At 53.0% G+C, this 11,848-nt stretch overlaps 1 protein-coding gene across 1 annotated transcript in view; it reads right to left on the bottom strand.

Annotated features, from left to right (window-relative positions):
• PRKCA (protein kinase C alpha) overlaps nt 1-11,848 on the bottom strand; it is a 406,370-nt gene that overhangs the window by 13,964 nt on the left and 380,558 nt on the right. Inside the window, exons 15-16 of the mRNA XM_002921719.4 lie at nt 7,012-7,119; nt 4,980-5,120 (exon numbers count right to left, since the gene is read on the bottom strand). Of these exons, the coding sequence (XP_002921765.3) occupies nt 4,980-5,120; nt 7,012-7,119 (249 nt within the window). The remainder of the gene's footprint in view (nt 1-4,979; nt 5,121-7,011; nt 7,120-11,848) is intronic.

Below are 11,848 nucleotides of genomic sequence, written 5' to 3' on the forward strand. Positions count from 1 at the left end.
TGGGAGGAAGAAGCAGGCTCATAGCAGAGGAGCCTGACATGGGGCTCGATCCCATAACGCCAGGATCACGCCCTGAGCCGAAGGCAGACGCTTAACCGCTGTGCCACCCAGGCGCCCCAGCAACAAAGTATTTTTAAATGAAGCTACGTGCATTGTTTTTTTAAAGATGTAATGCTAGCATACGCTTACTAGACCACAGGATAGCATAAACGTAACTTTTAGATGCACCGGGAAACCCCCAAATTCATTGCCTTGTGTTACTGCGGCAAGCACTATGTCGTGGCCATCTGGAACCAAACCCGCAGCCGCCTGTGAAGGATTTCAGGGTGACTGGGAAAATGGACTTGACTGTGCAATCTCACCACCGTGGCACCTACCCTTGTACCCACTGTTCCTGTTCTCTGGCTCTTGCCTCAAGGATGACGGTGTCCTGATGAAAGTTATTTTTCCCCCCTCTCTTTTTGATATCACAAGGACAATAATTTCCCCAGAAAGGCTCCTCGTGACAGACAAGCCTGTTTCCAAAGTCCTCTGCTCACCTATCAGGTCTGGGAATATATTTCATGGTGTTAACTTTATAGATTAATCTTTCTCTCTCTCTCTAATAACCACTTAAGTATCGTGAAGGTTTTTGGCTCGCCTGTGAACTAGCTATTCTTATTCTGCTCCTTGGTGCCAACGGACAGAATTCAAAAAAAGAAAAAAAATCAATTAACTTTCCACTTCTGGTATTTGTATAAACTGTTATTTATCATGCGCAGGATGAATGGGAACTTGAAGGCTGTTCTTGGGCATTTTATTCACATGAATAATAAATCAGGGTAAAAGCCTGCAAAATTCAAAGCGACGCTGGATCAGAGTCTTGGGCTCATGTGTGCCTCGAAGGGGATACTCAGCCTTTGATTTTTCAAGCAAAGCAGAAAGAATGAGCTCTCCTTCCCTCCACGGGTTCTCACGATGCGGGGTCAAGTGGGCTTGGCCGAGCCTCCTTTTCCAGAGAAACCTCCCTGGGTACGTGATGCTGTGGGAGGCAGCCGGGCCCCTCATGTTTCTCCCTCAGCAGCTCAACATTAACCTTTTCAGGACTGACGTCGTCTTTAAACTTAAAAGAAAAAAAAAAAGGTACTCTCTTACATGGAATCTTCTTTGAGGACTCAGGCTTGTTCAGAACATCAGCCAAATACTGAGCTGATGTACTTGGTCTGTGGATCAGAGGCTCTTCCATGGTTGGGCTTTCTTTGAGAAAAAGGAAACCAGCTTGCTGTGTGCTTTTTTTTTCCATCCAGAAGGAGAGAGAGAGTGCGCTCATNTTATGAGAGAGAGAGAGTGCGCTCATCTCCAGGAGAGCACAATACAGCTGTTTCTGTTTTTGCTTTTGTTTTACATCATCCACCAGAACATACGTGACTGCCCCACCTTCTAGAAAATCGTCTTCACCTTCACGATGGCACACGGAGGCCTTCCGGGGACGTGGCTCTGCCAGGACCAGACTCCCCCGCCACGGGCTGCCCAGGGGCAGGCTCTCGCCTCCCGCAGGCTCTTCTAACACTGCCCCTTCTGTCCTGGGGATGTGCACCCCGAGCGTCCAGACTTGCCACGGTCAGGGGACACGGCCGCAGTCCCACACACCTGACACCAGCCACTCTCCTCTCTCCGCTTTCCTTTGTGAGCGACTTCAAACCGAATCCAGCCATGGCTGCACCGCAGGTCCTGACCTTACCATGGCCGCAAGGTGGAAGCTCTGTGTGGAGCCGCCTGATGGATTCGTGCATCAAAATATGTCTTTGGTGGTGGAATTTCACATATTCTGTGGCCCTCTGGTCTAGCTTCCGTGATGTCATTTTGGTAGGCAGGAAAAAAAAAAAAAAGGACGCTATGGGAATGCTGGCTCTTCTGCATAAGCTCTGGGCCTAACCCCTACTCTCCCAAGGAAGCTCAAGATTTTGGAGTCATCTTTCCTGGGGCTTCAAAAGCAAATTAAAAAATAAAGCCAGGATGAGACTCCAGAGCTGACGAGCACAAACGTGACCTCTAGAAGCACCCTGCAGATACCTGGGGGTGCCTGGGGCCTTACGGCCAGCACTCTCAATGACCAAAGGCTTGATCTCGTGGGAGCCGGGAGGGAATGGTCCTTTAACCTGCTGAATCTCAGGGACATGGATTCACGGCACCTGCTGACAGAGCCAACTTCACCAAGCAGACCAGCTCCACCAGCCGGGGCTCTCGACTCGGCTCAGAGGGGAGATGCTCCCCGGGAGGGCATCAGCGCACACGCAGGTCCAAGCCTCCACGGCAGCGCATTTCCCTGTTTTCTCCACGGTGACAGCGAGGATGTATGGCTCCGTCTCCCTTTGAATGACAAACCACCCCTTGGGGAATCCTCAGCTCTAGATTTTATCTGTCTGCTCTTCAGGCTTTTTCATTAGCTCTGGATCAGGGAATTGTTTCACCGACAAAGCGGGGAAGCATCACAGAAGCTCTCGAACGCGCCGGTAGCTCTCCCTGGTGGCTGTGTGGACACCGGCGTATTGCATGTGGCCACGGTGCCGTCCGGACCCGGCCTCTGCTTTGCGCTGCTGGAAACGTCCTCTCCCGCCACCCAGACTGTCCTTGCCGTGTGGTGTCTCCACTCCCGTGTGGCACCTGGGGAACAGAATGTCATCCCAGAGGCGCCGGAGATGCCCCCTTCAGCTGGGATTAGAGGCCAAACTCTGCCGCTGGGCAGGTGACACGTTGTAGGGGAACTGGAGGACACCAAGCTCTCCCAGGAGCCAGAACTTTCTGGTCGACCTCTTTGCCCTTGATGCTCTTCGGCCCTGGGGCAGAAAGTCTGCCGCTCCCTCTGGTGGCTGCTTGCTCCTGACCCCAGCACCACCTTGTGTCCCCTGCTGTCCCCTCCACTGCCTGTGCGCACGTTTGCCTGATAGGGGCTCTGGCCTGGGAAGGCTCCCTGTGAGCAGGGATGTCCCTGCTTTCCCTCTGACCAGACCTACCGCCAAGCAGGCCTTTTACATGCAAGCTTCTGCTGTAGGGCCTCAGTCCATGGTAGTGTTCAGTTAAAAGACCAACAGCAGCACTCCAGGAATAAACAAACACACACACTGCTCATGGCTCAACTCAACTGCCCACCGCGGTTAGGGCTCTGTTTCTGGTGATTTCCGCGGTCCCACAGGGAACAGTGCAGTAAGACTCCAGGCTCCTGGACCCGAGTCACCCTCTTCCCCTACCTCTGAATTTAGGGCCCCGGTGTCCAGAGAAAGCGGAAGACCATGCAAACAGACAGTTTCTTCTGGGGATGAGGTGGGAATAAATAGAAGATGTGTCTTATGGTTGACTTTGCTCCATCTCGCCCCTTTCTGGAAAGTGACTGACAAGTCACCGGACTTTGCTTCACACCTAAAGCGGGGTCAGCGTGTGATCTCTGCTGTTCCTGTATGGAAACTGAGCTGTAAGAGGCTACTGTGTGCCTTTCATGTTTTAAGAAGGCTCAGTAAATAGGAAAGGCGAAGAAGAAAATCCCTAGCAGAATGTTCTGAGACCGTCTGCAGTGTTCCTCGCTGCTTTCACGCCCCCATCCCCTTCCAAACCAGGCTTTGTACACGGAGAGGAAAGATCCTATGCAAACCCCCTGAGATCTGTGTCCGGGACTGGCGAAGAGAAGGGGTGGGTGCAGACATACAAGGGTCCTGCTGGACATGATGACTCAGGAGGAGTCAGCTGACCTGATTTATTTTAGTTCTTCAGTTGGTGCTAAGAATATCTTGGAAAAGGAGAAGCGGGCTCCCCAGCAGCAGTTTTATTCTTGGAGTAGAGGAGACACAGCGTATTTGAGGAGGAGGGTGCTGCTCTAAGAAGAAAGCTTGTGCCGACTAGTCAGTCACTCAGCCACCCCAGCAGGGGCCCCTCTGCCTGCTCAGAAGCACCTGCTGGGGGAGACAGGGGTGGGTGCTTCTCCAACAGACCATGGGCCAGAGCTGCTCTCGCTGCAGCCTCGGGGCCAGGGCAGCACGGGGACTACCCAGAGACGGCAGCCGAGCTGGAAGGCATGGTCCACTAGCCCCCAGAGATGGGATCCGGGGGAAAGCAGACTCCCCGGGAGGCACCGTGAAGTGGCAGGTGGCATGAGGGAGGAGCCCGATGTCTTAAGGACTCCTGAGTTTACCTCCAGAGATAGAAACGTTAAGAAAGGCCAACACTGGTTGCCACCAACAGTCAGAAGATGGGCAGACGGCAGTCACTGCAATGGAGCGATGGTGTCGTGGGGTAAGGACACAGATCGCAGAGCCAGAACACCACCTACCAGCTGTGTGTCTTCGGACAAGTTACTCAGCCTCTCTGTGCCTTAGTTTACCCACTGTGCAGGGCTGTTGAGAGGGTTAAAGGAGCTAATTTGTAAAGAACAGGGCCTGGCACATAGCGCTTGTGAAATAAACGGGAAAAACGGGGGTCACGAGGGAGGAGTCTTAATGACGGTGGCAAAACCAGAATGGGGTTGACACGCACTCCTCGCAGAAGAGGCCGAGGCCAACACGGGAAGTGCAGCCAGGGTGTGCAGAAGAGCTGGTTGAGACTGAGTTATGTTTCAGGAGCAAAGCAAAGCCCGGAGCGCTGGACCCAGACAAGACGTCCCGTCAAGGACCCAGAGCAAGGATCACAGTTCTGCCCGGCACTTGAGTCCACGAAGCCTGATCCTCAAAGCCGATGCGCCCTGGCTCTCCCTCAGTTTTGGTAGGCATTCTTCAGCCTCCCAACCGGTGGGCAGAGGCCCCCATCCCTGCCTGGTCTGTGCTGACTCTGAAAGTCAGCAGGAATCCTGGGGGCTCAGACCACAGACTGAAGGCAAGGCAGGTACCTGGCCACGTTCTTCTAACCTGCAGAGGCGGGGGTGACCGGCCTCCTCTCCCCAGAGAAAGGACGAGTGGGACCCCTCTAGGATTCAAGAGCACAGGGCTCAGGAGCAGGCCACGTCCCCTACTCACCACTTTGGGCTTGAAGGGTGGCTGGATCTCCCTGTTCTCGAGTTTCTCCCAGTCGATCCTCCGGAAGAAGGCATGTTCCCGCACGTCCCTCTCCCCCTCCGGCCCGCAACCCAGCCGCTTGCCTGGGTGTTTGGTCATCAGCTAGAAAGCAGCAGAAAGAGGGCGTGATGGGTGATGTGGTGACTAGAGGTGATGACACCGTACTGTGTGACTGAAATGTGCTGAGAGAGTAGAACTTAAGTATTCTCCACCCAAAAGACAAAAAGGTAACCATGGGAGGTGACGGACGTGACTTCTTGGTTGTGGGAATCTTTCACGGCGTATATGCGTGTCAAGCCATCACGTGGCACATTTTCAACACGCTGCAGTTTTATTTGTCAATTATACCTCAATAAAAGTTTTTGAAAAAAGAGAGAAAACAGGGTCCTCCCTCCCCCGCCACACAACTAAAATTAGGGAGAAAAAGAGAATGCCAGCCGGTAGTGCCTTCCCTTTGTCAGCTCTGCTACGAGCCCTGACTGCGTGGACGCCTGGGGAGCACCCCAAGAAATCAGTAGCTTGCACAGAGTGACCCCAACTCACAAATACAGTGTTGACAGTATGGGTCTTTCCATAGTGATTTTTATGATAAAGGACACAGGGGAGCAACCTGGCCCCAGAATCAAACATAAGAATTTAATCAGGTGTCTTTATACACTGTGTTCAAGCTGCCATTTTGTAGGTCTATAAGAAATATGTATGTGAAAATGTAGGCAATCACTAAAAACCGTGTGTGCGGAAAGTATCCCCTATGGTGCTAATAACAAGCGTCGTACGCCTATTTATTGCCTGGACCAAACGTATTAATCAAAGACTCATGGTTGGAAAAATAAATGCCGTGACCAGCAGGTGGTAATTCCCATGTGTCCACTGCGGGAGACAGAGGCGAACACGGATTATACGCTTTGAGGGCAGGGCCCAGCTCTCCGTATTTGTGTGTGTAAACAGTGCCTTGCCCTGGGAAGACACCTGATCAGTGTGTCCCACACAATCAAACTCGTCAGAAAATGTTNCCAGAAGATGTTAGGAGTGTGTTACACTCCATCCCACCAGGTCTGACGATAATTTTGTGGCCTAAAGCCTTACTATTAAAAATGAATCAGGTCAGGACCTGGTAATTTTTATTCCTCGGCATCTCCTCCACAGAAATGAGCTCCTAGGTTCCCCAAAACGCAAAGCCTGGAAGTTTTCAGGGCGGTTCTATTTGTGACAGCCCCAAACCGAAGAGGAAACCACCCAAAGGCCACCAGCAGTAGCACAAATAAGTAAACTCTGCCATGTGAGCGTGCGGAAGACGGAAGGGCGCGCACAAGGGAGTACGGAGAAACGCCATGATCACCGTGTTGGGTAAGAAGCCAGGCCCCGTGAGCATCCGCCGCAAGACTGCATTTGTGCGAAGTGCGAAACAGACAAGGCTAGTCCCTGCGGGGACGAGCGGGGGACGCTGCTTATCCTGAGCAGTGGGGAGTCTCTGCAGGACAGGAAGGGAGGGGGCTTCTAGGGTGTCGGAAACCTTCTCTTTCACAACCTGGGTGCAATTGCATGCGTGTATTTGTTTTGTGAAAATTCACTCATCTACACACTGGCGACTCGTGCCCATTTCTGCACACATGTTCCATCTCAAAAGAAGAGGATCGAATGAAGAATGACCCAAGATGCACCAAGCCAGGCAAGGGAAGAGAACGAACATTTTCCGAGGGCCCGTGATTGTTTCTGGTAACTCATGGCACACTTTCATAAGGTGCATGAGAAACTAAAGCACAGCGTGGATTAGCTGCCTGGGCCAGAGTTCCAGGCAGTCTGGGGGTCAGAACCCGTTCTCCAGGCTGTTTCCCACAACACCCTGCACGTCACCAAGCTGTAGCCCCTGACGGCTGGAGGCGGTGGCGTGGGTGTGTGGGCTCTCTGCCACCTCTCTCAGAAGCGTGGGGAAGACATTTCCCCTGTCGACCCTCTCGGTCAGTGATTATAAAAGGAATGCAGGTCTACTTACTCCCTTGCAGATGGAAACGGCCTCCTTGGACAAGGACTTGGGATAAGAAACGTTATGCTCCATTATGGACTGAAACAGCTCGTCTTCATCTTCACCATCAAAGGGAGGCTGTTCCAGAAAACAGAGACATGGGAAAACAGTCAGGGTGGTTCATTAATGTGGCGCCTGGAGATCCGTTTCAGCACCAAGACGCACACCGGGCTTCTGGGCTGCACAGTTAGCTTAGTGAAGTTGCTGATTTATTTGATTATCTTTCATTAGGTTGCTGGTTGTGTGTTTTTCACTTTTTCCTCCTTCTCTTTAATTATCCTGCCCTGGGCAACTCAAAACAATCTTTAGGGAAAATGTTTTTGAGTAATGCTTTTAATGCTTTGCAAATAAATTACAACTAATCCATTAATCTTGTAATTATGTGTTAAAAAATTAAATTATGATCAAGTTAGGTTACAGATGGCTCTGTGTGCAGGGGTGGGGCAGGTGGAGAATGCTAGTGCCTTTAGATTCTGAGCATGGGGCGTTGGGGCCACCAGGGCACGAGCTAAAGGGACTTCCCCAGGTCCAGAAATGCACACCAGGGCCCTTCTGGCCCAACAGGGAGCTGCTCTGTAGAGAGCCTGGCCCCTGCGTGGTGGCAGTTATGGGAGCTTAGCTTCCACTAGACACTCCCCTCTCCTCTTCTGCTGGGTTTACACTCCCCCCAGGGAGAGCGGGAGGCTGGCAGCGCTGTGGGTGGCCATGGCTTTAAAGTCAGGCGGATCTGGACCAGAAATCCAGCCCCACCACCTCCTAGCTGGGTGTCCACAGGCAAGCGACTTCTCTAAGATATAGTTTTCCAATTTGTAAAATGGGATTCCCTGGTGAGTCTGCGAAACACCCGACAGCTTGTCCTGTACCCAGCGGGTGCCTGCTGAAGGGTGCCTGGTGGCACTGGATGGGCAGATAAGCAGTCTTTGAAGGGGCTGCTAGAATCCCCGGGAGGAACGGGTGAGCTCAGGACGCCCTTCAAGCTTTCTCCTCCAGCATGTCTTTAATCATAAGCGGTCTGGCAAAGTACCTGTCACTCTGGATGGACAGCACACAGGATAAGTGGGTTTATGGGAAATTTCTTAATGGTCCCTTTAGGCTTAGCTAACCTTGGGTTTAGCATAGGAAAGGCAGACCAGGCGTCAGCTATCACAGCTGAGAGAATCCCCGTATGTTTCATCTCATTGCATTTTCCTTCTCAGGGAAAAGAGGTGTCTCTGTCACTCTGACTGACACAGTGAGGGCTCTGATAATGCAGAATCCAGCTCAAATGTAAACCAAAGGACCAAATGTAAATCATGTAAACCATGTACCAAAGTGTCCATATAAACCATGGCTCAAAGATAGCTGTGCCGTAGTCAGCAGGATAACCCTTTTTTTTTTTTTTTTAAGATTTTATTTATTTATTCAACAGAGATAGAGACAGCCAGCGAGAGAGGGAACACAAGCACGGGGAGTGGGAGAGGAAGAAGCAGGCTCATAGCAGAGGAGCCTGATGTGGGGCTCGATCCCATAACGCCGGGATCACGCCCTGAGCCGAAGGCAGACGTTTAACCGCTGTGCCACCCAGACGCCCCAGCAGGATACCCCTTCTTATCAACCCCTTCTTATCAAACATTTCCGAGTGAGAGAGAGCAACGGACCCAAGCAGACTGCTCCCCTAAAGCACCACGAGATCATTCCAACCTGCTCATCTGACCCCCAGCCTTAGTCCTTTCCCCACCCCAGCCCTGAATAGGAGCTGGGGGTGGGGTCAGCACATGGGAGCCACACCCGCTCAAGGGAAAGATGCTAAGTCTCTAAAGAACCCTACCTTGGGACCACGTCTGGGAGAACAGGGGGTGGGACTGGTGCCATTATTGTTGTTGGGTTTTATTATTATTATTAGGCCTAGAAATATAAATAAATAGGCTGCTTTTTTGGTTTTAAGTACCTGGCGTAAAGAATGTTTAATTTGGTCGAAGCATGCAGGTGGGTGAGGAAAACTAAAATTAGCCTGCCTGTGGGCGCCTGGTGGCTCAGTTGGTTAAGCATCCGACTCTTGGTTTCGGCTCAGGCCCTGATCTCGGTGTTGTGAGATCGAGCCCCGAGTTAGACTCTATGCTCAGTGCAGAGTCTGCTTGAGACTCTCTCTCCCTCTCCTGTTCATGCTCTTTCTCTAAAATAAATAAATAAATTAAAAAAAAAAATTACCCTGCCTGTGAATGACTCTGAGCAGAGCGGGAACAGCCCACCGTAGTGAGTTTCCTTGGGCAGAAGTAACATGGCGCCTGGGATGCCCATGGGCAAGGAAGCTGGGCACAGACACCCCACTAGTGTGTGCAGGCGGTCACCTGGGTCACCTTCTGTCTAGAGAGACGGAGCAGGACAGCCCAAGGGTGTGGGTGTCGCCACACTGGCCAAGAGCTACCTTGGAGGCCAGTCCTGCATCCAGCCCACCACCTCTTCTCTGCCTGGCACCATTCAACCTACTTCTGGACACCTGTGGTAGGACATCCACAAAACATCCCACTTTCCCTAGTAAGCGATCCATACGTGCGGCTGAGTTCTGGCCAAGGAGGTCTTTGTAATGAAAGCAGACATGGCAGGGTTTCTGCTCCGGGCTGCGAACTACACACCTCCAGGGGGCCCCACTCTGAATTTCCTCTGGGTTCACACTCTCCAATGTCACAGTACTCAGGATGCGAGCAGGGCACGGGTGCTGCTCCCGGATGGCCAATCGACAGCTCCCAGTGGGGCCCCCGCGGGCTGCTGCTCAGGAGAAACTACGCAGAGCATCAGAGCAGATGCGAAGGGCTCCTGGAGCTCGGGCCCCGCGGTGACAGCGGCAGCAGCAGAGTCAACCAGCCCGTCTGGTGACGCTCAAGCCCTCGCAGCAGGAGCACTACAGGGGCTGAGTCACAGATCATCCCAGCCGCGGGCTTAAGAGCAATTCTCTCCGAAGAGAAACTCAGACAAATCGTGCCCAGGAGTCCTTGTCAGGTGAGGCAGCAAGAACCTTTGCATCTGAAGACAATGAGGTCAATGCAGATGCCTCCCCCCACCGCCCACCGCGGCTGACGTGGAAGAAGGAATCTGGGGGGGGGGCATTCTGTGCAGGGCACCGGCTTAGCACACCTGTTTAATTGTCTCCTGGCAAGGGAACCACCTTGGGCCAGGTGAGCTGGGCCTACTACTGAGCAAGGAACCCACTGACCATGAAGTCCCCTCTGTGTTCCCACTGAGAGCAGGACCCCTGGCTCCTGATGCACCCCAGACAGCATCCAGCATCCCTTAGAACCAGAGGATATTAGTCCTACAGGATACTCCTGGGTCAGAGTTTGCACCCTTTACCCCCTTTCTGCCGGAAAGAGAGCTATTTAATCCAGTGTGAATCATACGGGCCGGGGATGGAAGGATTCTCTGAGGCCCCTTGGGCTCACCTGTTGCGATAAGATTCCTAAGCTACAACAAAAGCCATAGGACCGCGTGTCCTTGTGGCACAGCCCTGGGCTGTCACCCTGTGGTTCCATCCCTGTGTGGCCCTGAGGACGGGCGTCTCCTGGCAGCACATCCCAGGGAGGACACGTGCCCCTGACGTTCCGTGATCATGCACTGGGAGTCTACACTGCCTGATGAAGGATGGCCACTGTTTGGGAGTGAACAGCAGTAAGGACGGTGGCAGCAGCAGGCTCTGTGAGCCGGGCACCGTGTGGAATGCCTTTGCAGGCATCACTCACTCAATCCTCAAAACCACCATATGACTGACGTACATACTAGCGATCTCACTTTACAGGTGAGGAGCTCAGTGAGGTTCTATTATTAAGTGCTTTGGCCAGAGTTACAGAGCTGGGATGTGGGAGAACCGAGACTCAAGCCCAGACATCTGACCGCAGCGCTTGGGCTCTGGGCCATTCTGAGCGCTTCCGATCCCTCACACTTGCTGCGGCAGGTGGCTGGGGAAGGATGGCTGCCCGGCGCTGCTGCTGGTAGGGCTGAGTGGGAGGTGCTCAGCTGCAGGTCCACCCACACCTAAAGAGGGCTCGACTCGGTGACGGGGGTGAGGGGGTATGTGGGGAGGCCATTCTGGAATCCTGTACAATGAGTGGTGGGGTTCTGGAAAGACCGAGGGGCAGTCACTATGGCCAGAGATGTTTCAAGTCATCGTGTAGAGTGACTGTCTCTAGAGACCTGGCGTGACTTCCCAGGCCTGATTTTGATTGCTTATTTCTTGCCTCTGCCACACGTCCACTGTCAATCAGCAGAGATCACCCAAGGACCCACGCTGATGGCGCAGTTGCCATCTTGGCCTTGCTGCGGTAGAACGGGAGCAGGTGCTCTGGGGTGTCCCGCTCCAGTGCCAGAGTGCTCCACCCTGGAGCACTTCCACTTAGATCTCACTGGTCAGAAGAGTCACACACTCTACCAACCACGAGCGAGCCAGGCGGTACAACCCCGGCAGGTGCCAGAAGGGAGGAAGCCCCCGAGTACGTGGGGAGCAGTGGTAATGCTCGTCAGACTCAGGAACGCTCCCCGGAGCCCTCTGTGGATTAAAAATCACGTGTTCCTGGGGGGAGGGGAAGGCCGGGAAAGTCGCACCCACATTCCCTTCACCTCACCACAAAAACTGATCTTATTTTTCTAGGAACCCTTAGGCCTGTCGTATTATTTTCAAATAAGGATGCATAATTTGGAGTTTCTTGTTTTTCACGGACTATTGCAAGCACTTTCTCCGTGGCTACCGGTATCCCCGGTCACAGGCACGCTGCAGAGCTGATCCCTCGTCCGGCAGAGACGGGCTCATCTGTCCGCGGGGCACACTCGCCATTGCTCC

Source organism: Ailuropoda melanoleuca, chromosome 13 (genome assembly GCF_002007445.2).
Source record: "Ailuropoda melanoleuca isolate Jingjing chromosome 13, ASM200744v2, whole genome shotgun sequence".
Classification (NCBI taxonomy): domain Eukaryota; kingdom Metazoa; phylum Chordata; class Mammalia; order Carnivora; family Ursidae; genus Ailuropoda; species Ailuropoda melanoleuca.